The sequence below is a fragment of the Leucopleurus acutus genome (assembly GCF_964270905.1).
Source record: "Leucopleurus acutus genome assembly, chromosome: X".
Lineage (NCBI taxonomy): Eukaryota > Metazoa > Chordata > Mammalia > Artiodactyla > Delphinidae > Leucopleurus > Leucopleurus acutus.
In genome coordinates this window covers 102,688,692-102,714,565 of record NC_139148.1, presented here as the reverse complement: position 1 = coordinate 102,714,565, position 25,874 = coordinate 102,688,692, and the positions used below count along the sequence as shown (strand labels likewise).

The 25,874-nt window shown below is 46.8% G+C and overlaps 1 protein-coding gene across 1 annotated transcript in view; it reads left to right on the top strand.

Annotated features, from left to right (window-relative positions):
- Positions 1-11,562: 11,562 nt before the first annotated feature.
- Positions 11,563-25,874, top strand: part of KIAA1210 — a gene marked incomplete at both ends in the record, with an annotated part of 54,630 nt that continues 40,318 nt past the window's right edge. The window contains 2 exon segments of the mRNA XM_082865138.1: positions 11,563-11,664; positions 11,668-11,684. Coding sequence (XP_082721264.1) covers positions 11,563-11,664; positions 11,668-11,684 — 119 coding nt within the window.

Genomic DNA, 25,874 nt, shown 5'->3' with positions numbered 1-25,874 from the left:
CATCTCCCTGACTAGGTCCTGTGTTGAGTGCTAAAGATACATAGATGAATAAAATATTATCTCTGTCCTGGAGAGGCCTTAGTTTGAGCAATTACAATGATGGGTGTGTCCAAGACCTTATATGGACATTAGTGATCAGAGAGGCTATAGTTGGGGAGAGGGGACAGGGAAGACCTCACAAAGGAGGTAGGTAAGATTCACCATGTTGGGGGAGGAAGGGGGGCGCACTTTTGGGTAGAGGTGGTAGAGAAGTGAAAAATAGTGTGGCACACCAGTGATGAATTAGCACAGCTAGGCAGCTTGCAGGTCTATAGTCTGTCCCTCCTCTAGCTGATGTAAATGGTCTGAGGTCCCCAGGGGAAGGGGGAGTGTTGAGCACAATGTACCTGGGGCCATTGCTTTTGTCTCGCCAGGTTTTTCCACTTCACCTGAAGGCCCTAGGGAGACAGGGACGTGATTTGAAAACAAGAATTGACTTGGCCAAATTTGAGTTTTAGAATGTTCCCTCTGGTGGTTTTGTATATGGTGGGGATGGAATGAGTTGAGTAATAGCCAAAGAGCTATCAAGAAGAAACTTCTCTGGTCCACTGAGAGTTGATGAATTGGGGCAGTACAGTGGACAGCGTGAGCCACAGGTGGATTGGAGAGCTATCTGGGAGTTCAAATCTGTACAGTTTATTGATTAGTTGACAGTGGGTGTTGAGGGAGAAGGTAGAGCTGAGGAGGACTTCCCAGTTTGTGACCTGGCTTATTGGGTGGGAGGGGAAGGTTTAGGGGATTGTGGATTAAGGAGAGAAAACAAGTTCAGTTTTGGACCAGCTGAGTTTGAAGTGTCTATGGGACATCCCAGGTGGAGATGCCCAGTAGGCAGCTAGATAATGAGAGAGGCTCAGCTGAGAAGTGTTTCTTAGGAGGGATTTCTGGATCCTGTGTGAATTTCCTCCTTATATATTAAAGAGGAATCTTTTTACTCTTAATGTAGTTCTAAGAACAGGTTTTGGTGATATCTAAGGTTCTATACTTTCTCCTTCCCAATATCCCCATATCCACCATTCATAACACATCACATATCCACCCTTGAATTCCCATTATTTACATAAACATTCCCCTATATCATGAGGGCAATTAAAAGAAGATCTCAGATCATCAATTCTTGCCTCCTTGCAGTCAAGTGTGGATATTCCAGAAGGCAATCAGACATTTGTTCAAGATTCTAGAAGTCACTTGTACTTTTTAAGGAACGGGAAGGAAGTAACAGTGGGTCAAATGTCCATAGACATTCTGCCTTGAGGCCAAGCCTCCTGGGATTGGTTGACATCTCATCACCATCATCATCACTACCATTATCATTGAAGAGCCAACAGCTTGGAACATTTCCTATATGCTAGACAGTGTGCTGAAGACTTTTCATGCATGATCTCACTGAAACTTGGTAACAGTCCCAAGGTAATACTAATACTATGCCCATTTTAATAGATGAAAAAGGCACAGTGAATATGAATCACTTTCTCACAAACCCCCAGTTAGTACTCAATAGAGCTGCATTTCAAACCCGCATCTACCTGCATCTGAGTCCAGAATCCTTATTCTTAACCATACTTGGCCTGCTTAGGAAGGCCGTTTAACTGTAATTGCTGTTGCTTTTCTTTCAGAAAGTCTTCTGGTTTTCTTTCATCTTCAGTATGTAACTGTCTGATTAGTTAGGCAGTCAATCTGGATTGCATACTAGTTTTAAAAGGAGAGCTATACTACATGTTGAGGGTGGGGTGTGAGACAAAAGAACCAGAAAGCACAGTTCCTGTACTCAAGGACCTACCTAGCAAAAGACACCCATGAGATGACTCGAATGAGATGATGCAGTCTGAAGCTAGGATCTGGTGGAATTCAGAATAAGGCAAGGCTTTCTGGAAGAGATGAGTGCCAGCTATTTCTCCACCTAGAAGGAAGAGACAGACAGATGGAGCGAGGCATTCTACGTTCCAATTAGGAGAATTCAGAATCTCCCCATTTCTCCTACTTCCCAGCCCCTGGCAACCAGCATCTCACTATTTCTATGAGTTCAACATTTTTAGATTCCATATGTAAGTGAGATCATACAGTATTTGTCTTTCTCTGTCTGACTTATTTCACTTAGCATAATGCCCTCAAGGTCCACCCATGTTGTCGCAAATGGCAGGATTTCCTTCTTTTTTCATGGCTGAATAATATTCCTGTGTGTGTGTGTGTGTGTGTGTGTGTGTGTGTGTGTGAGAGAGAGAGAGAGAGAGAGAGAGAGAGAGAGAGAGAGATTTTCTTTATTCATCTGTTGGTGGACACTTAGGTTATTTCCATGTCTTGGCTATTGTGAATAATATGCATGAGGGTGCAGATATTTCTTTGAGATAGTGATTTCATTTCCTTTGGATATATACTCAGTGGGATTGCTGGATGATATGGTAGTTCTATTTTAATTTTTTGAGGAACCTCCATACTGTTTTCCATAGTGGCTGATTTTATTTATAAAATAATTCTGTATGATTTTATTTATATAACATTATTGTAATGACAAAATATAGAAATGGAGAACAGATTAGTGGTTGCCAGGGATTGAGGTGAGGGTTGGGGTGGGAGGGAAGTAGATGTAACTGTAAAAGGGCAACAGGAGGGATCCTGTAGTGATGAAAATGTTCTATATCTTGATTGTATTAATGTTATTTCCCTGGTTGTGACATTACACTATAGTTTTGCAAGATGTTACCGTTGGGAGAAACTAGGCAAATGGTACATGAGCTCTCTCTGTATTACTTACAACTGCGTGTAAACCTAGTTTAAAATAAAAAGTTTTTTTAAAAAATTTATTTTATTTTATTTATTTTTGGCTGCGTTGGGTCTTTGTTGCTGTGCACGGGCTTTCTCCAGGATGGGGCTCTCTTAGGAGCCCCTTCTCCAGGATGTTAAGTAATGAAGGAAATAAAATGACAGCAGGAGGCTGTTGAGGTCGGCCAGTGTGAATCACTGACTCCAGACCTGGGGGGTCGCTTCCTTCTCAGCTGCACCGGCAAGGAAGCCTTCATTCTTAGCTCTGGGCTAAGTAAACTGTGAGTGATAAACGTGTGTGCTTTCTCTTTCCTGGTGATTTTCAGGTTGGAGATCATTATTTTGGCCACTAGGGAAGCAAAGAAAAAGAAAACTGGATTCTGTAAGGCCAACTAGCCCGAGGCAGGGGAACGCAATCAGACTCACAGGTTGAAACTGACCTGGACACTTTCCGGATCACCCAGTTCCAGAAACTGACCTGGGGACTTTCCACCCGGCCCAGCCTTCCCGCATTTCGAGGGACGGGACTAACGGTCCCCCACGATACCCGAAAAGACCACCAAATAAGGAATACCCTGCGCCCTCCCGGATTCGCCACACCCCTTTCCCTTCTCCCCCCGTAAATTCTGCCCAAACCCTCGCCCCGGCGCGACTTCTCTGGCCCCTTTCTCTCGGACCAGTGAACCTCGCCCGGGAGCGTTCCCAAATAAAGCTTGTTTAAGCTCTCCTCCGTTTTTGGTGCCGTTCCTTACAGATTCCTCCTCCTTCCTAAGCACTGTTCCATCCTCAGGCTCTTGAGGGCCGGGGAGCTGGGGCAGCAGTGGGGGGAATCATTCTAGAGTTTTCACACAGCCAGGAGAAAGGAAATGAAGGCATCCAGCAAGAAACTGGCAAGGATCTCCCACTTCCTTGCACCTTCACTCCCAACATCATTGGCCCCATCTGAGCTCCAGTTTCCACTCAGGAAAGGGAAAATCTGAAACACAGGCTAACCAAGCAGGCAGGCAGATGGACAGGTGTGCATTTAGAAACATTTCACAATATCTATTTACAGACTCTTCTCATCTCTGCTCAGTCAGGAGGGTCCCCTAGGACCACACCTGGAGCCAAGTTTGTGTTATTGGATACAGATCCTGAAAGTAATAAAACTACATCCTAAACACTCTATAGAATACAGACTTCCTCCAAATCTGGCTGCTCTCCTCCACCACAAGAACAAGCCTGGAGTGTGGCAAGTGATGGTGACTTTCCTGGTTGTCCCCTCCCCAATCCAAGGTGTCGAGGCAGAAGGAGATGATCAATGACCTGAAGACTGCCTGATAGAGGAGGAGAAGGGAAAGGGGGAGGAGGGTTTGAAGGAAGAAGTAGTCAGGACTGCAGTCTACCATTAGCCGATGGCATTATAAGCCTCATATGTAGGCATTCTTCCCTTTCAGCACTCCAATCCCAGGGAGGCATCTTTTCCTCGCCACTCTCCCATCACAGTATCTTATTGGCTTTCCCCTCCCCATTCCTACCTCCTCTGCCCTGAATGTGAATTTGCATCAGACTTGACCTGTTTAAAAATGTTGGGGACTGGGGGAGGTCCTTGCCCCACCAAGTGCAGTTTCCCCCATCCAGCTCCCTTAGAGATAGCTCTGGCTCTGCTGGGTTTTAATTCCTGAATATCACTTGCCCCCAGACTCCCTAGGGTGTTGTGAGGGCAGAGTTTCTGAAGGCAATCTGAAATGTCTGGATCAATGGCCCCACAGAAGCCAGAAGTCAGCTCTCTAGCTTATCCTCCCAGGCTTTCTGAGATGTCACTCCATCTAGGATGCTGTGATCAGCAGGGTCTCATGGATTCAGACACTAAACTGCTTTGTGTTTCTCATTCCTAACCCCTAAACCCACCATTTCTTTGCCAGCCTTTAGTGGGAACTCATACAGTGAGCCTCAGGAGGTAAGCTGAGGGGAGAGGGAAAGGGGAAAGAGGGAGACAGAAGCCACAAGCCACGGGACTGAGAGGAACCTTCTGGAATGGTTTGCATCTGTTCAGAAGTGAGTCTCACCATTCTCTATTTCAGGCTCTAGTGATTACAGATTTTTTTTTCAAGAGCCAGATGTTTAAAAGTCTTGGCATGGTTTTAAAGTCAGTCCTGAAGGTTTCAGCTGAATTTACCCTGCATGTTTTAGACTCACTGGAATGACTGATTAGAGCCAGGAAGCTCAGACTCCCTCCAAAAGCAATGGAGGCATTTATCCAAGAATGGGGGCAGTCACTTGCAGTGTTTGCATGCCCCCTTTTGTTGGGAGGGAGCAGCTGTACCCTGCTACCTCTGGAAATCTGCCTTATTGGCCTGGCATCCTAAGGATGTGCCCACCTTGCTTAGTAGAGGCCATCTCCATCCTGAAAGCCAAGTCATGGAATGTATGCCTTTCTGGCATTTACAAAAGGCAACCCTTTTTCCAAAAGTCTGGATGTGCATGAAGGCATCTACCTTCAACTTTAAGAATTAAAAAAAATCTATTCCCCAAAATAGTTGTTTTTGTAGTCCTATCTTCTTACCCAGCTCCCACCATGCAATGCTAACATTCTTTTCTACTGGTCTGTCATGAACAACATGCCTTTGGGCATGTGATCATTTTCAAGTCATGTTATGACCGACCTCAGATCCCACAGAACAGTAACCTCAAAGTCAACTCAGCAAGGCATTCTGTTCACCATCTATGATTCACAAAGTGCTGTGCCAGACACTGTGGTAGATACAAGAAAAAAAATGTAAGAAATGCGTTTTAGCCTCTGAAAACTTAAAACCAAAGTTAAGGAGATAGGATATATGCATTTGAAACACCTTAAGAGCAATAAAAAACAGCATATAACCGAATGGTAAATGACAACAGCATGATAATAGCAATTCCGCTCAGTTATTGAGACCTTCCTAAGAAACAGGCACCATGCTTAGGGCATTACATTTGTTATCTCATTTTAATCCTCCTAACAACCCTATGGGGTAGGTTCTATTAATATCTCCATTTTAGAGCTGAGGGAACTCAGATTTGCAAAGAGTAAATAATTTGCTGCTATATATTTGATAAAGGCAGGCAGGCAGAGCTAAGATTTTGTTCCCAACTTTTAATTTTAAAGACACTTCAAAGCTACAGGAAAGTTGAAAGAATAGTATAATATTCGTATGCTTCACCTAGATTCACCAACTGTTAACGTTTTACCACATTCTGCTTTATCATTCCCTGTGTCTGTCTCTACACACACACACACACACACACACACACACACACACACACCTACATATTTTTTTCTGAACTATTGGAGCACAAATTGCAGACATCATTCCACTTCACCTCTAAATACTTCAATGTGTATCTCCTAAGAACAAAGACATTTTCCCACAAAATGCCAATGCAGTTATCACTTCTCACAAACTTAGCCAGAGGCAGCATTTGAACCCAGCTCTCACTCCAGAGTACAAATGGCAAGTTCTGTGAGAGTTCAGCAGGAGGAGCCATGGGTGCAGTCTGGGAATTACAGGATGGATTTTTTGTGGACCCTTACTCCTAATTATTCATAGCAATGGAAGAAAGGAGTTGGCCAAATAATCACAAAGCATGCATAATCAAAAAACCAAAATCCATGGTTTTCGGATTGTGTTCTATTTGGGTGGGAGGGGAATGACACAGATTTGCTTTCCTAATTAGTTTCTTCTCTGGCCAATATTAAAATTGGTTTTTCCCAACCACCCACTGACATTACAACTGGGGTAGCCACCCCAGAAGTTCTTTGATTAAAACACAATAGCAGAAGTGGGAAGCAGCCGCACAGCACAGGGAGATCAGCTCGGTGCTTTGTGTCCACCTAGAGGGGTGGGCTAGGGAGGGTGGGAGGGAGACGCAAGAGGGAGGGGATATGGGGATATATGCCTATGTATAACTGATTCACTTTGTTATACAGCAGGAACTAACACACCATTGTAAAGCAATTATACTCCAATAAAGATGTGAAAAAAAAAGCGCACAATAGCAGAAATCCACTAAGTAGGTAAGCCATATACGAATAATAGAGAACTGACCACAAATTCCAGCTAAAAAGGAATTCTAGCTAGAAATTTTAGCCACAGGTCAGGGTTCAGTATCCACAATATAAATCTAGTCCTTGGTCAGTTATGTTAAGAGAGAGTTCCATGCACTCCCCTGCTCTAGAGGCCCAAGTCTACTCACCCAATGAAATTCCAGAAGCAGGGTGTTGCCCACTGCAGCCTGAAGGAGAAAGCAGGCCCTGTGCTGCAGATCAGCCCAAACCCCCCGAGGGGCTCTGACCTGGCTTTCTTCTTTCTTTTTATTCAGGGAAGCCGGATTTAGAAAGGCTGTCAGATTAGCCCAGTCCTGCGGTGCTTAATGACCTCCCTGAATGCGGTCACAGGAGAAATCTTGACCTTTTAAAATCCTTGATTTCGCTCAGTAATTTTAAGAAGCTAAAGCCCGCATCTGCATTTGCTTTGCTTTTCATGCTTTCACCAGACACTTCAAAAGTGAAAATCTTGCAAATCTCTGCGTCTCAGATGCCAAGGCAGGGACACCCCTTCATCGAACTGGGACTGGGAGAGATGCCCTACTGGACATTCTGGGTCACACTTTTGTGCTCTCTCCAGACCTTTTGGTTTGGGGCAGACACAATCTGATCAGCAGTATCTCTGAATCCATGTAAGGTGAGCCATGTTATGACTGGGATCCGCTGTGTATACGCAACCTTTGGTGGGGACTTTTATCTCATGGGCATCCCTTGAGATCGCACAACTTTAAAGACATTCTTGCTCTTTCTGTTTGTGACCCCGGACTTGCTTAGGGAGTAAATCGTTTCCCTTGAGATTTAACAGGAAGAAACGGGTCAAAAAATAGTGTTCAGGTTGAGGTGGGAATACTTGCAGCCTTGCTATTTAAATTCCCTTTGAGGCTTCACCTCTCTCTCCCTCCCTCTGTTCCTCCCTGTCCTCAGCCTGCAGATCTAAAATGCCAGAAAGCGACTCCTTTACATCTCCTTCCCAGAGCTGTTGAGTGGCCTTCCCCGCCTGGATCAAAGTCTCTAACTCCTCAGGGCTTCCCCTCCAAGTTACCCCTCACACTCGTCAGCCCTGCAGGGACACAGGGAGGCTAAGAAAGAGCATCTGGTATTTTGCACTAAGCATGCTGTGGTGGCGGGAAGTTGGAGGCAGAGGAAAAAGGGAGAGTTAGTTCCTAACCATGTAAGGAACAAGCTCAGCCCTTTCTGGAACTAGTACAGAAGACAGTGAGAGGCCTCCGAGAAGAAACTTTATCTGGCTGGTGATTGCACTGGCCGGTGGCTTTGGGGCTGCGTGCGTGTGGGCGCTGGGCATACAGAGCTGCCCGCACGTGGCAGCCCCCCAGGGCAGGCCCACAGCGCGGGCTCCTAGGCACCCCAGTGGACAGGGCGCGTAACTGGCCTCCGGCTCCCTGGGAGGCACCATGGCTGGGTTCTATGGTTGCCTGAAGACTCCAGAGTGGTGGACGCAGAAAGCACTGCAACTGGACTGCACGGAGTGCAGAGTGGCAGAACGCCGGCCGCCGGTGCGGGCACCGCTTCCCACCCCATCGGGGCGCCCGCCGAGAAGAGAAGCGACTGTGAGCCAGCCGAGGGCGCGCGGCGGGGAACTCGCCGTCTCCGGTGCTCGAACTCGAGGCGACGCGCTTGCCGCGTGCGGGCGGCTCGCTCCTACGAGGGCTCGCGCAGGTGTGCGTGCGTGTGCGCGTGCGTGGGAAAGCGGCGGCGGGGGCGCGGGCGCGGGGCGCGCGCTTCCAGGATTCGGCCAGCCCGGAGGGGGCGGGGCGGGGTGGGGTCGCTGGACCCAGAGGCTCCCGACTTGCAGGCTTTCTGCTTTCCGCCGCCGTCTCCACCTGGCTCACCTGAGTCCCCGGGAGCGTGGGCAAGAAATGGGAGAAAGGAGAGAGGGATGGAAAGAGAGGGAAATTCGGGGGAGTGGAGAAAATCACCTCAAATTTTCTGAGTTGTCTTAATTTTCTAAATCTGTTCCAAGCTGTACAATACGCAGTCTCCCACTTATCTGATGTGGCGTTAGCTCCAGTTTATGCTCACTACGTGTCCATGGAGGTGTTTTTGCGTGTCGTGTGTACGGATTTCAAGCAGTGACAACAGGAAGAAGCACAATAGATCTAGTCATATGGTTGATTAGTGGGTGTGCAATTATTTTCAAGTTTCGTTCACGAAGCTAACACTCTTCTCCCTGAGCTATCACAATCTGGAATCATGCCAGAAACTCACCTCACTCATTGCAGGTCTCCAACAGTCGAGAGTTGCACGGGTTCCTCTGGTCCCTGCAGTCCTCTGCCTTCATGGAAAGGCACCACCGTGGTATTCCATGTGATTTTTCGTGGCACTCCATTTGAGGAGCCAGAGACAGGAGGTTGATGCATGGAGGTGTGAGTAGGGCTGGCTGCCCCTCCGCTGCGTCCTCACGATCGGTGCCAGAGCGCGCTCCCGCTCTTCCGGTGGGGAATGGGCCTGGACTCTTAAAGCTTGAAAAGCGGCCTTGCAACTATTTTATCCCCGCAGCTCCTGGGCTCACTGTTGTGCCCTCAACCTATGGCCTCGGATGGATGCTGTGGAAATTATAGGCTTTCTCTGCGGAACTCGCCATGGCACCAGATGACAGAGAGGTAGACGGTGAAGCCTTTGGGAGGAGGAGGGAGGTGACAGTCATTACGGTGGGAGATGCTAAGGGCATTGTTGCTGCTCCCAGGTGGTGTGCAAGCCCTTCCTCCCTGGGGTTCAGTGCTGGCTTCTGTTAGATCCTCCTGCTTGCAAATGCAGCAGGGGCCCTTCGTCCTAATGTCCACTTTCCATGCAGGGGATCTGGGGAAGCCTGAGGTCTTTGGGGGTGGAAAAAGGGGACTCAGTGGACCAAATGGCCACTTCCTGTGGCCACCGTTATAGGCCCGAGCTCATCTGATGATGTATGGAATCTGGGCTGAAGGAATAAGAGAAATGATAAGAGAGCATTTGAGGAGATTATTATAGAGTCAAGGCTTCTATAAATAAGAGGCTTGGAGTCCCTCTCAGGACCTAGACGGTATGGAGACTGAGTGAGCATTCAGGAATATTGTGCACCTGCTCTGTAGCAAGCTTTGTGCTGAGCATCGTGGAAGAAACTTACGCTTTCTTTTCCCGGAACCAAGCAAGCACAGTGCCTGGCACCAGTATTTGTTGAAGGAATGTTGTTGACTGAACCAACATGCCTTTGAGGAGCTTGCCTTTTTAGGGAGTGGTCAGCCCAGTCAGCAGCAGTTTGCAGGAGGTGGGGTGGGAGGTGTAGGCTCAGTAGGACAGAATGTAAAGGAGGACAGGAGATGGACGAGCCTGGGGCGAGAAGTGGGAGAGAGACCAGAAGAAGGAGGCGACAGGAATGGAAACATAAAGCAGAATTTGGGTTAGTGGAGAAAATCACCTTACGTTTTCTGAGTTGTCTTCATTTTCGAAATTTGTTCCAACCTGGACAATATGCAGTCTTCCAGTTATCTGATGTGGCGTTAGGGTCCCTTCTCTGAGCTTTTTTGAGGGTGTAGTGGGAGAGGAAGACCAAGAGAGAAATTGGGCTGCTGGAACATTCACTGCTCCCCCTGTGAGCCTTGGGTTTCCTGCCACCCTCCATCCCCTCAACACCCCCCCAGAGGGGGGCTTTCCTAGAATCACAGCTTGGCCACCTCAGGAGAGTTGGACCCTTTCAAGGAAGCCCAGTAGGCTTTGAAAGTTGAATTTGGGTGGAAACACAGTATTGGTTCCCAGTTTCCTCTGCACATCACAGTTGCGTTCTAGATTTTATATACGGGTAGATACATTTATGATATGAGTTGGAGCTGTTTGGCCAGTGGCGGAAATATGTTCAGAGGCATCCATACCCTTGTAGGCTTGACTCCATTCCACTAGCCCCACTGGCCCCTCACTGTAACCAAGTGAGTTGCCGGTTTTGGTGTTTAAATTCAGAACTAGCTCTTGTTAGATATAGCTCTTGCTTAAGTTAACTAGCTGTTAAGTTCTGTTCTTTTCATAGACATAGAGTGACAGCAGATGACAAGCAAATTATCAAGGGATCAATTAATATGTGTATTGGTAGAAGGGAGAAAATAGTAGGCTTCTTGAGTTATGCGAGACCGTTTTGTACAAGTACGTGAGAAGATGGAGGCAAAGCCCAAGAACTGTCTCAACCAGACGAGATCTTGCAATGGTGAGATGGGTGAAAATGGCTTCATTTTAAGGGTGAGGAAACCAGACCCCAAAGATGGTAAGTGATTCTCCTTGGGTCACACAGTCAATGACAAATGTAAGATTAGAGTCCTGGGTACCCCGTCTTCCGGTGTAGAGCTGTACAGCCTGGGAAAGAGGAAAAATCATCCTCTGAGCAAAGGACGAAAAGCATGCATCATGGGATACAGTGGCCCCTCACTGGGCTGCTGCAGATGTCGATTCAACCCAAGGCAAAATAGTGAGCTAGGACAGCTTTGGTTTCGGCAACCTCAGTCCCTCCTGTCACAACCCTTTCCCATTTCAGCCCCTTCCCTCTCCGGGTGCCCTGGGCCTGCATCTTGCCCTCCTCTCCCAGCCTCTGGTGTCCCAGGTTGTGGACTCCCCTTGGCTAACACATTGCCATCCTGTGGCCCAGGGGCTGGCTCTTGGCCAGACTGGCCGATGGGTGCTAGGTTAGTGGGCCTGGATGGATTACTCCAGACGATGTGCATTTCGATATGACCTGGATGCACTTGTGTCACTCTGATGCTCGGGGGTCATCTGGGGGAGTTTGCAGCTTGGTGGGTCCCTCACATCATGCCGGTCAGCTTCTGCTACTCTAAGAACAGGATGCAGGAAGCTGAGGCTGAGCGCTTCTGCCACAAGCCCCTGGCCCCCAACCAGGGAAGAACTATTGTAATTGGTGTGCCAGTCTTCTCCCCTTGGCTGCAGAACTTTCCTGATGCCCCGCAGAGCAGTGCAGCCTATTTGAGATCAGAGGACACACATATTGACTTTTTCTGAATTCCAGTTGTTGGTAGTCAGCGGGCCCATGCATTCTCTCTTGGCCCTGGGTAGCCCCCTGGCACCCAGTTGCTGGAGGAGACACACCCCCAGGTCCTTCCAGTGGCTGACGGTTTCAGGGCTATCTCCCCTCCCACCTGCAATCTGTTCTCCTGAACCCGAGGCCGACCTGCATCCGGGGAGCTATGATGAACCTGAAGCCTGGCTCCATTTGACCTTCCAGCTGGGGAAGGCAAATACGGACTAGCAGAAAGCACCAGAAATGTGCACGTAGCTGTATCCACTCAGCCTGCCAGCTCAGACCCAACCTCCACTCCTTACTGTTATTAAGAGTGTTTAATGTGGTCACTAGAGATCCCTGTGGCACTTTGCATCCTTCTCGCCTCCCCTTCTTCCACTTTTTGGCTTCTTCTAGTTTTAGAAGAAAAGCTATTAATTCCAGTTCCCCTGGCAAGGGGCCCAGACTGGCTACTGCATTTTGCTAACCTGCGTTCACCCTGTGGCATCTGTCTGAGGCACTGTCCATTCATGAGCGTGATAAGGGAGCCATGGGGTGGCAGGTGCGTACCCAGGAGGTGCCACCCTTGGCCCCCAGCCTCACCCTCTGCTGGGGAGGTGGGGAGAAAGCCGGCTCTCTGGAAAGTTCTTGAATGAACTACTTGCCATATTTACCAGTTTACCGGAACTTTGTCTCCTTTGACTATAACGTCATTAAAATATTGAACTCTTTGTGAAAATTCATTTAGGAGGGAATGGTTATAAAAGCTTTCAGAGATTTCTCTGAAGATGCAGTTGACAAATTCCATTTGGTCTTTAGCAGCTTTCTAAGGAGTGTTCCATTTGTTGTATGAAAAATGTGGAAAAGTATATTATTTCATCCGTAACCAAAATTTCAGCACTTTGTATGGGAATGTTTACACTAGTTTCTTTTGAATCCCTTGAAAGCCCATATTCTGTTGGGCCACCTTTAGCATTTTGGGGATTCTTTCACCAGTTTCTCAAGTAGCACAATATTTTGTTATTTCTGGAAATTAGTAGCCAAAATGCGGTACGTGATGTGATTGCTCCTGTGGTTTCCTCATTGATTTTCTATGCTGACATTCCTTTAACTTTTTAAACCAATTCATTTCTTATCCTTCCTTGGCAATTTCATAGTTATGGTTAATGGAGAGCAAACTGGAGGAACTAACCGTACAGTACATTGTAGTGAGCCCTTCTTGGCATCTTCACACTCAACCTGCTTCATTAAATGGCCTTGCTCTTTCATGAAATCTTCAATAGCTTTTAAACCCACTCATTCACTGCAAAGTACCGTATAGACGGTGATTCACTAGAAAAAAAATGAGTGTCAGTGAAATGGCTTGTTTTCAGGAGGCTAAGGTAAGGTAATGATAAGATTTGCCATTTGATTCTTCAAATACATACGCTAACCTTAACCCAGAGGTTCTTAGCAGAGGTGTGGGGAGCACACCTGGCTCCCCCAGGGGATGGTTGGCAATATCTGAAGACTTGTCCAGTCATCAAAACTAGGGGGAAGGTGTGCTACTGGCATCTAGTGGGTGGAGGCCAGGGATGCTGCCCTCACAACAAAGAATTCTCCAGCCCCAAATGTCAATAGTGTCAGGACTGAGAAACCCTGCCTTCAATGAATAACATTTTACCAAAGTAGAAGTCTGAGGAGGACCACCCTTAAGTGTTTAGAGCAGTTTCTGTGGTGATGGAAATGTCCTCTATCTGTGCTGTCCAATGCCATAGCCACTAGCCACGTGTGGCTGTTGAGCAAATGTGGTGCACCCAATGTGACCGAGGAACTGAGATTTTAATTTCATTTCACTTTAATGAGTTTAAAGTTAAATAACCCCATGTGGCTAGTGGCTTCCATATTGGACTCAACTTGAGAGGCGCTATAGTCTAGTGGAGCGTGGTTCTGGGATCAGACAGTCCTGGGCTTGGGTCCCCTGTCTACCACTTCCTAGCTTCCTTGTGTATGTTCCTCTAAGCCTTCTGAGCCCCAGTTTCCTCAGCTGTAAAATGGGGGTAATAATGAGACCTAGTCCTCGAAGGATTATGGTATCCACTGAGAAATAATGCATGAGAAATGAAGCATGTAGTGCAGTGCCCAGCACAGTAAGCGTTTGAGAGATGTTAGTAACTATTGCCAGAGATTTATGATTAATATAGTAATTGTCATCACGTAAATAGGGCTTCTGCAGGGCTTACAAATGTGTCCTCCCCTGGGGTATTATTTAAAGGTCACTTCAGAAGCAGAGCCCTAACACTCAGCTCTCACAGCATTACCATAGACGTGTCCCCATGCCTTTTTGGGGCCTTGGTTTTCTTATCTGTAAAATGGGAATAATAAAAACAATAATGTCGCTTCCCTGTTTATGTCAGAATTGTCTGGACGGTCAAATGGATGTGGAAGTTCTTTGAAGAGCACAAGGCCGTCTATAAGTATAAGGTTTATGTTATAAGTTTGCACACAAGTGTGCTTTTGTTTAGATATGGTGCAAAAGTTCTGCCTCGGTAGAACCATCTTAAGTTTGGAATGGGAGCGCCTGAATCGGGGAGGTTGTATTGGAGAGCAGCAGAAGTTAGGAGCTCTTCACAATGTCAGGCCCTCCTCTGTCTGACACCCAGCCAGTAATGTGGCGGGAGATCCCAGGTACCACTTTAAGGATACGTGGAAGTTTGGCGTTTGGGGTTGGGAAACCAGAGCAGCGTATGGACCAGCCTGGCCCCCAGGCTGCTAATGAAGGAGCAAGGCATCTGGCCCAAAAGGAGAGAAGAGGGCCCCTCACAGCAGCTTACGGTGTGCTATCGAAGGCCACGCTGCCCCGGGGCTCAGCCACCCGGCATAGTGTCTGGCCTGAGAGATACACACGTACAATTGCTGAACGTATTTGGCACCATATAGAGAAATGAGCGTGGGGCTTTGGAGTCAGACATGGGCTTGAATGCTCACAATGCTACTTACTAGCTGTGTGGCCATGGGTGACTGCCAGAGCCTTCCTGGGCCTCAGTTGTCTCATCTGTAAAATGGAGAGAATGACTCCTACCTCACAGGGTTGTCACAAGGATTCAATCAGGTAACTGACAGGCACATAGGTTGCCCTTGGTAAATGTGAGTTCCCTTGCCGCCTAATGTTGATAAAAAAAGAACAACTTGGAACAACTAATGATTCATAATCCCGTCTTTGTTCTTCTGAGAGGGAAAAGGAAAATGAGAGTTTTCTGCTGGTGGCCTGGAAGAACTGTTTAGATCTTTCTTGAGAAGAGGAAAGGGGGAAAGGATTCTCCTTGCTGTGCTACTAAGAGCAGTCTGAACTGTTTAGGGATGGACTAGGATGAAGGATAAAGCACAGTGCTCTGAGTTAGTCACGATACAGTGTAAATGAGGAACCTGAACAGCCTCGCCTGGGCTCAGGAGTGCCCCTGAGAGAAGTCACCAGGCATACTCTGTGTGCCCAGAGAGAGGCTTTCTGGGGACAGTGGGTTTTCCAGGAATTTGGAATTTAAACTCAAGCCATATCTGTGGCCGCTTGACCCAGTGACAGCTAACGAGCAAAGGACACAAGCTGGATGCAGTTGGCTTTGTCTTCACACAGCCCCAGGCCCCAGGCCCCAGTGCACAGAGCCATTTGACAACACTGCTGGTCTCCAGAGGGCTGGCTGCTGGAGAGAGTGTGGATAACACAGGGAGTCTCATCCCCTGTTTTTGGGAAACCAATGAAGACACAGGGGGACATAGGTCATTAACACCAGGGGAAGGACAGCCTTCCATGGAGAAGGGAGGGTAACAATGATAGTAGCTACCATGTATTGAGAGCTTACTATGTGCTACGCCTCATGCCAAGAGCTTTATGTGAGTTAGTTCACCAAACTGTCTGTGCTCAGCAAACAGTTATTAAGTGCATGGGTCCTCACAGTTAGCCTATGCTGAAGTACCCTTAGCCCCACTAGACAGATGAGGAAATTTCATTTCTGAACAGTTTAGTGACTTGCCCAAGATCACAGGCTAGTCATTGACAAGAGCCAGGATTCACACCTAGATTTGCCCCACTCCGTAGCCTAATCCTTTTGCAACTACATCATGCTTCCTCCTCAGAAGGTCAAGATGCCATATTTCTCTTTCTGTGACAAAGGAACTACTGGATCAGAAACTACTGGATCAGAAACTCAAGAACACTGCACAAAGACATGATACTGTGACATCAATAACTCCTTCATCCCACCTACTCCCTCCATCCCCCCAGTTCTGTCCCCAGACAGGTTCATTTTGTGGATAAAGAAACTGAGGTATGAAAAAATTATATGACTTTTCCAAGGTCACACAGCTTGTTGGGATCTTTATTAGTTTGATGTTCTAGCCCTCAAAGAACTCAGAGCCTGATAGGGAGGGGAAGGGTGTCATCTATTGGGGCCAAGGCTAAATGGGAAAAAATAAACAAAGGGCCCCATATTGTTAAAGCAACTTGCTTGAATTTTTTAAAAAGTTGAAACATAAAACAGTGTACACATCTTATTTGAACATTTGGAACTCTACTCCTTGTTACGAACACAACACATTATAACAATACAATTCAGTATCTACTATAGCATATACAGTAGATGTTCAAAATGAGGAATGGAAAGAAGAAAAAAGAAAAAGAAGAGATACAGACGTGGGAAAGTCTAGATATGGATAGGAAAAAGGCAACAAATGGTAGGCACTGTATTTCAGAAAAGATTCTACTAAAGATTGATAAAGTCATGTTACATTTTCACATTGACAAGGTCATTATGCCTATCCCGGGGGCCTCATGGCCCAGGGACCAGCTCATCCTGTAAGCTGTGGGTCATGGTTACTTCCCCTTCCTTATTGCATCCAAATCTCCCCTTCCCATAAGCCCAACTGTTCTGGAAGAATGGAGAGGAAAGTAAGTCAGAGGGAGACTCTTCTGAGCCCCATGGAGGTTAGGGAACAGAAAGGGTCCTGGGAACCCAGGCATATCTGCCTGTTCACATTTTGAGCAGAGCCCAGTAGGTAAGGCAGGAAAAGTCTACTCTCCTGGGTTTGCATAAAACATATGAACAGAGGTTTCCGGATTAGTTCACTATTCATTTGTGATACTTGGAGGGGGTCTTTAGAAGCCCTTTAAGGGAATGAGATGGAAAAAAATCCCCACTAAACCTTCATCTTCAGTTTTTGAAGGACATAATTTTACTTTTACTTGTGAAGAGTGTTTGTTCCTTCTGTGCCTGTGGTTTCCGAAGCCAAATGTCAATGATCTGAAGACCTTATTTCATGTAGAAATGGCCTATGTTTGCTTATTCAGAATTGAAGGAAACTCTGAGATATTAATTCTCTGATAGGGATGAACTCCTGATCTGAAAAAAATTTTTTTTTTAATTTCTTTCAAAGGTGAAGAAAAAATGAATGGTGAATTTTAAATCAAATCTCCTGCGACCCTGTGCATTTTTTTAAATGGGAAAAAGAGCTTAGGTTTCTAAACAAGCTAAAAGTAGGAGCATTTTCTGAAAATATCAACAGGCTGGTCCCCTGATGGCCAACTCAAGCAAGGCTTATAGGGGGTCTCTTCAAAATCTGGCTTCTCTAGGGATGAACTGGGAACTTTGATTGTCTCAATGAATCATAGGACCCTGGAATGCCTGGGCTAACAGGACCCCTAGATCCAAGTCCAGCCCAATCCCTTACTTCTTAGGTGAGGAGACTGCAGCTCAGAGAGAGGACTCAGTGTGCCCGAGGCCTCACAGCTAATTCATAGCAGGGCTGGGGTGTCAACTCTCCATCAGCTGCTCTAGGACTCATTGGAGGTTCAAGTCTTAGAGACGTTCATTAGAAAAACAAAATGCCTTCCTTTGCGGCCACACTTCTCTCTAGATGTCATTCGAGTTGCGTTTTCTTCACCACCACATCCATTTCTTACGGATCCCATTTCAGCTTTTCTGTTCCAGCCAGGCCCAGTAGCCAACATGATTTATAGCAGGGTCTCCTTAAAGCGGGGTGTTTGGACTGTGTACCTCAGCATCACCCGGGAACTTACGGAACGTACAGATCTCTGGGCCCCGCCCCAATGGAAGAATCAGAATCCCTGGGGGTGAGGTCCCCGGAATCAGTGGTTGTCACGCAGGCTGGTGACTTACAGCCTTCCTCCTCGAACCCATTTTTTGCACCATTGTCCATATCTGTACTAGTAGTTTTAGAAACCCTGCTATTTCTTTTCTTTTTTTAAATTGAAATATAGTTGATTTTACAAAGCTGTGTTAGTTTCAGGTGTACAGCAGAGTGATTCAGATATATAGAGATATATATATATATTCTTTTTTAGATTCTTTTTTTTCAGATTCTTTTAAAAAAAATTTTATTTATTTATTTTTGGCCATGCCGCGCAGCTTGTGGGATCTTAGCTCCCTGACCAGGGATTGGACCCGTGCCCCCTGCATTGGAAGCACGGAGTCTTAACCACTGGACTGCCAGGGAGGCCCCTCAGATTCTTTTCGATTGTAGGTTTTTACAAGATATTGAATATAGTTCCCTGTGCTATACAACAGGTCCTTGTTGTTTATCTATTTTATATATAGTAGTGTGTTTCTGCTAATCCCTATCTCCTAATTTATCCCTCCTCCCCCACCCCCACTATTTCTTGAGCACTTACTTTGTACCAGGTGCTGTGCTATTTTTCATGCATTATCTCATGCATTCCTCAGATGCTGGCTGCGTGCTTCCCTCTCACTCTCAAGTGGACCACAGAGCAGTGTCCAGCCTGGGGAGGGGCCGGCCACCTCGCACCGCCATGTAAGCAACCCTCCCGGGCACTGCTCCCAGGGTGGCTTTTTTTTGTCCCCAGGCCATTCTGACTAGGGATTCTCACACTTTAAAGTTGAAGGAAGCCTGGTAGCGTTCTTCCTTCCTGGGTCTCACTGCCACTTTTCTTTTCCTATGAGGTTGTTACCCAGGTGGGAAGGGCCTGGCACACATCACTGACTTCTTCAAAGTGGAGATCCTTTGCCCTTCCCTGCCAGGGGTGACGGCAGCCGAACGAGGGAATGAGTGTGAGGGTGCCCTGAGTGCTGTGCATGGGGATCCCCTCTGCTTCTGCGGCCTGCAGTGAGCACAGGAGGGAACCAGGAATCTCCTCTCTGCCCTTGGCAGTCTGGGCCTTTCTCTCCTCCCCTACCAGCTGCCATCTAGCCTGGCCCAGCTGTGGGCCCTCTTTTAGGGGGTCCCTCTTTCTTCGCCCCCTTGGTGTCCTGTCTAGCCCCAGGCCCTGGGACACTCCATTTTCCAGTCCACTGCTGTCTGGTGTCCCTTGTCCTGGAATCTCCTTCCCGTGCCTTGTCAATATTTCTCCAGAAGCTTCTGGCTTCTTTTGCAGGCACTGGACCAAAGAGATGTGAGAGTCAGGTGTGAGAGCAGACTTGACCTTGGGCAGAAGGGATGTAGGTGAGCCAGGTATCACCCAAGCCTCAGTGCCCCAAGCACATCGTTCCGGGCCAGAGTCCTCAGGCTCTTCCTGGTCACTCAGGGTTTGTGGCTGTCACCTGCCCTTTCTGCCCTCATCCCCAGCTCACCTATGCTGACACTCAGTGCTTCAGGCCGCAAGCTGTCAAACTTTTCTGCCCAGCAAATGGCCCTTCTGAAGGCGGGCTTCTCCTCCCAGGCCTTTCACTGTGACTCCAGCCTACACGGAGTGGCCCCTTCCAGTCTCTTTCGCTTTAAATGGAGCCGCCAACACAAGCGCCCTCCAGAACCTCCTGTGGCTGTGCTGCCTCCCATCCCCCAATCCTCCCATCTGAGGCTCCCCTTCATTCTCACCTTCCCAATTCCTTGACCTCATTTACAGCTAGATCTCAGTGTTCTAGCCCTGCTTTGCTACACCCTGCCCAGCTCAGCTTCGTGATATGCTTTGGACACACTTCTCCGGCTTAACCTTGGCGCTCTGCCTCATTTCTGCCTCCCGGTCCCCTGTACCACACGCATGCATGCAACACACACTCTGGCTTCCTGTGCCACGACTCTTGGGCCCTGCAGACCCCTCCTATGTGGAGTCAGTACCCAAGAGTTTAGCCTTTGAGTCCTCATCTTAAAATGAATACTTGTCCTAAAATATCATAAGAGAGCACACGACAAGTTTCTCTCACCTCCTCATTTTACAAATGCAGGAACTGGACTTCCCCAGTGGTCCAGTGGTTAAGACTTCGTGCTTCCACTGCAGGGGGTGTGGGTTCGATCCCTGGTTGGGGAACTAAGATTCCACAAGCCACACAGTGTGGTCAAAAAACAACAGCAACAACAACAACAACAGAAGAACACAAATACAGGAACTGAGGCCCAGCGAGGAGCTATGTCTGGGGCAAGGCCACAAGGATAATCTGTAGGAAGGGCACAATCAGGACCCAGGCCTTCTGATTCCCAACCAAGCACTGCTCTCAATTTTCTATGTGTATCTTTTTCCTCGTCATCAGGGAGTGGGTTGGTTTAGCATAGCACTTAGTGGGCTCTGGAGTCAGACTACCTCAGTTTAAATCCTGCCCTCACCATGTACTTGCGTGTGACCCCGGGCAGTTACTTAGCCTTTCGGTTTCCTCATCTACCAAGTGGGGGAGGAGTGAAAATAAATAGTACCTACTGCACAGGATTGTTCTGAGAATTAAATGAGACGGTGTATGCAAAACACTTCAGTATCTGCACATATTAAATGCCCAGTAAATGTTAACTGTTTTATTTTGTCATTGTCTCCATGGCCCCTAAAACAGGACTCAGTATATAGTAGGTCTGCATGAAGATTTTGGGGTGCAAAGAGAGAGGCCCTGGGAAATAATATTCTGACTTTGCTGTCTGGTTCTAATGGTGGGTTCTAACTCTAATGGTCCTAATTCTAATGGTGGGTATTTTAGGCCATGGAGAAAGGGGGAGATCTGGGGACCAGAGAACCTTTGGAAAACTCTTCCTGTAGCTCCAGATAAACAGCTGCTTCTTTGCCCTGTGGCAGGGCTGTCTGTGGGGTTAAGGGCTAAGGAAATCTGAGGATTTAAAGACCCCTAAACATGACCTTGACTGAGTTTGGCCAGGGCTCTCAGATTCTTGGAGGCACGTTTATTTCCGTGGGCCTGGGCCTCTTGGCGACAGCGGCACACCCTTTCTTCTGCCCGTCCCCTCCCTGGGGTGACGCAGTTCACTCTGAGACCTCTCTCTATTTTAGCCTGGAACTGGGAGACCAAAGGCTATTCATCATAACCATGAGGTGACTGCCTCTCCAGCCCCCTCCCTCCCTGTGGGCTAAAGGACCTTAGATAAGACCCCAAAATTACAAGCTGGCTTCACGAAAGTCACAGATCGTTCAGCTTGGGCTGGGGTCACATTCTTTTTTTTTTTTTTTTTTTTTTGCATCATAAGGAATTGTTATTTTTTTATTTATTTATTTTTTACACAGACACTGTACTTTATTTTTACAAGAGATAGACTGACACCAAGCATTGTAAATGTATGACCACAACAAAAGCAACAATGATTGCAATTACCAAACATGAAACACACTCACACTATGTCATATTGACATTCAGTCCAGGAATCCTCCACTGTAACAGCTCCTTTACTTTGCAGTGAAAATTGATGTGTATATTTTTTGCCTCTGAGTCCTTGTGGGATTTTTTTTTTAATCCAAACAGAAAGGGGGACACATTCTTGTGGCTGAGTTCTCTTCCTCCTTTATCTCCCCTGCGTCTCCCGCCACGTAGAAGTCACGGCCTGCCTCAGCACCACCAACCTCTTTTCTTCTTCTTTTGCCTTTTTCCCCTCCTTGGAGATTTTTCCCCCACCCCCAACTGATGGCTTGTTGCCTGCTGGGAGCAGTGATAACAGCAACTACAACAAATACAGGATAAAACAAAAAACCTCAGACATACTCTGCTTGGGATGGACTTGAGAGCTGGCGGAGAGTTTGGGTCTAGAGCTCTTGGCATCCAACATGCACTTAAAGCTGTGACATCTATCCTCAGGGCCCCTCACCTCAATTCTGGCTCTTCCTTGAGTCTCTCAGGGTCCCCATGCTTCTCGCGCCCCTTGCTGGTACCCCACTTCAGCCTGGCCACCCAAGGGGCCCATGCTGTAGACCTATCCCCTCTTAATATTTTGTGATCTCTCATCACAATATATGTGTCCAGTGAGCCATTTTTAGCAGGACGCTCTATTGTTAAAATGACCAACAAATCTTTGGCAAAGATATTAGGGGCTGATAATGACCTGGCGAGTTATCCTGCTTTCAAATCCTGTAATGGGCTAATGCATGAGATTCTTTGGGGTAGGAGTGAGTGGTCATTTAATACGTACCAGATTTTGCCACGTAAGGAGGGAGCAGAGTATAGTGGTCAAATCATGGGCTCTGAAATCCTCCAGAACTGGATTTGAGTCCTAGCTCGATTACTTGTATGGCCTCGTCCAGATTACCTAATTTCAGTGAGACTCGGTTTCCTCATCTGGGAAATGGGGCTGAAAATAATAAAAACGAAATAACAAAGCCTACCTCATAGGGCTCTTGCGAGATTCAACGAGATAATGCATGGAAAACCATTTTCACAGTGCCAGGCTGGCACAGTTAGGACTCAGCAATTTCATTCATTGTATTAATTGTGTAATATGAATTGCCCTGGACTGTGAAAGAGCAGAGCTTTTAATTAGAGGCTATGTGGATTGACAAGACAGGATAGGACTCCCCATCAACAAGGCTCTGAGGCCGCTAAGGAGACGGAAGAAAGAACCTTTGAGGACAAGTTGTCTGCATTACTAACCCCCGCCCCCAGCAGAAGATCTAAGGGGTTAGGGGTGGCATGAGTTGGGCCTTTCTGTGCTTCTCCTGGTTTACTCTAGGGGTGAGGTACAGTGAGGAGGAAGGGAAGGCAGAACTGGAGGCAAAACCAGAGCCCTTTTATTTTTATTAACATCTTTATTGGAGTATAATTGCTTAACAATGGTGTGTTAGTTTCTGCTTTATAACAAAGTGAATCAGCTATACATATACATATATCCCCATATCTCCTCCCTCTTGCGTCTCCCTCCCTCCCACCCTCCCTATCCCACCCCTCTAGGTGGTCACAAAGCATGGAGCTGATCTCCCCGTGCTATACGGCTGCTTCCCACCAGCTATCTATTTTATATTTGGTAGTATATATAAGTCAGTGCCACTCTGTCACTTTGTCCCAGCTTACCCTTCCCCCTCCCCGTGTCCTCAAGTCCATTCTCTACGTCTGCGTCTTTATTCCTGTCCTGCCCCTAGGTTCTTCAGAACCATTTCTTTTTTTTTTTACATTCCATATATATGTGCTAGCATATGGTATTTTCCTCTTTCTGACTTACTTCACTCTGTATGACAGACTTTAGGTCCATCCACCTCACTACCAATAACTCAATTTTGTTTCTTTTTATGGCTGAGTAATATTCCATTGTATATATGTGCCACATCTTCTTATCCATTCATCTGTCGATGGACACTTAGGTTGCTTCCGTGTCCTGGCTATTGTAAATAGAGCTGCAATGAACATTGTGGTACATGACTCTTTTTGAATTATGGTTTTCTCAGGGTATATGCCCAGTAGTAGGATTGCTGGGTCATATGGTAGTTCTATTTTTAGTTTTTTAAGGAACCTCCATACTGTTCTCCATAGTGGCTGTATCAATTTACATTCCCACCAACAGTGCAAGAGGGTTCCCTTTTCTCCACACCCTCTCCAGCATTTATTGTTTGCAGAATTTTTGATGATGGCCATTCTGACCGGTGTGAGGTGATACCTCATTGTAGTTTTTTTTTTTTTTTTTTTTTTTTTGGCGGTACGCGGGCCTCTCACTGTCGTGGCCTCTCCCATTGCGGAGCACAGGCTCCGGACGCGCAGGCTCAGCGGCCATGGCTCACGGGCCCAGCTGCTCCGCGGCATGTGGGATCCTCCCGGACCAGGGCACGAACCTGTGTCCCCTGCATCGGCAGGCGGACTCTCAACCACTGCGCCACCAGGGAAGCCCTCTCATTGTAGTTTTGATTTGCATTTCTCTAATGATTAGTGATGTTGAGCATCCTTTCATGTATTTGTTGGCAATCTGTATATCTTTGGAGAAATGTCGATTTAGGTCTTCGGCCCACTTTTGGATTGGGTTGTTTGTTTTTTGATATTGAGCTGCATGAGCTGCTTATAAACTTTGGAGATTAATCCTTTGTCAGTTGTTTCATTTGCAAATATTTTCTCCCATTCTGAGGCCAAAATATAGCAGAGGGAGGAACACTCCCAAACTCATTCTACAAGGCCACCATCACCCTGATACCAAAACCAGACAAAGATGTCACAAAGAAAGAAAACTACAGGCCAATATCACTGATGAACATAGATGCAAAAATCCTCCACAAAATACTAGCAAACAGGATCCAACAGCACATTAAAAGGATCATACACCATGATCAAGTGGGGTTTATCCCAGGGATGCAAGGATTCTTCAATATACGCAAATCAATCAACGTGATAAACCATATTAACAAATTGAAGGAGAAAAAACATATGATCATCTTAATAGATGCAGAAAAAGCTTCTGACAAAATTCAACACCCATTTATGATAAAAACTCTCCAGAAAGTGGGCATAGAGCGAACTTACCTCAACATAATAAAGGCCATATATGACAAACCCACAGCCAACATCGTCCTCAATGGTGAAAAACTGAAACCATTTCCACTAAGATCAGGAACAAGACAAGGTTGCCCACTCTCACCACTCTTATTCAACAGTTTTGGAAGTTTTAGCCACAGCAATCAGAGAAGAAAAAGAAATAAAAGGAATCCAAAATGGAAGAGAAGAAGTAAAGCTGTCACTGTTTGCAGATGACATGATACTATACATAGAGAATCCTAAAGATGCTACCAGACAACTACTAGATCTAATCAATGAATTTGGTAAAGTAACAGGATTCAAAATTAATGCACAGAAATCTCTTGCATTCCTATACACGAATGATGAAAAATCTGAAAGAGAAATTAAGGAAACACTCCCATTTACCACTGCAACAAAAAGAATAAAATAGCTAGGAATAAACCTACTTAGGGAGACAAAAGACCTGTATGCAGAAAACTATAAGACACTGATGAAAGAAATTAAAGATGATACCAACAGATGGAGAGATATACCATGTTCTTGGATTGGAAGAATCAACATTGTGAAAATGACTACACTACCCAGAGCCCTTTTAAATGGAAGCGCTGGAAGAGAAAAAGACACAGAGATAGATGACCATCAAGATTGTTCTCCTAAGTCCAGTATCCCATGAGGGCACTCACCTCTGCACCCAGGGGCATGAGCAAACAGACATCCCGGAGCTAACTAGTTGGCCTCGAGCCTGCTGAGAGCTGCTGCCGCTCCTGGCCCCTGCTGTGGAAATGCCAATCATGCCAATGACCTCGGAAAGCCCTGATATGTACATGGACGTAGTCAAAGCCTGGGTGGAAGTCGGCATCACAGCCCTACCACCCCGAGTGAATGCTGCCAGTCAGTGGGGTGACTGTCCACGTCAGAGCCATTCTGATTACTGGTGGCTTGAGAGGTGGGAGTTCTGGAGCTCATTGTGTGATCTGAGGGGCAGCCGTCTCCATCGTGGAGTCCGAGGACTGCATTTCAAGAACTGGGTGAATCTCTGGTGTCCTCCCGCCAACCCCACACAAGGAAAAGAGGAAGGGGGAGTGATCACGCTCTGCTAGAGGTTAGCTTATTTTACAACTAGTAAGGGGAAAGGGGGCCCTTTCTCATACTTTCATTTCAGGTGGAGCCCAGGTTCCTCAATGAGTTGGCATCCCCGCAAAAGACACTTCCTCTAGAAGTAGCTGGGTTCTTCCCCTCCCCCTCCCTGGGTCATGCCTCGGAATGATCAGCTCCAAGGTTCTTCATCCACTGATTGGTGGATACACAACACACACACCTGGTTGGGGGAACAGAGTATAGCCATACTTGAAAGGAGTTGGAGACATTCTCTTGAAGGCCGGGAAAGCCATGT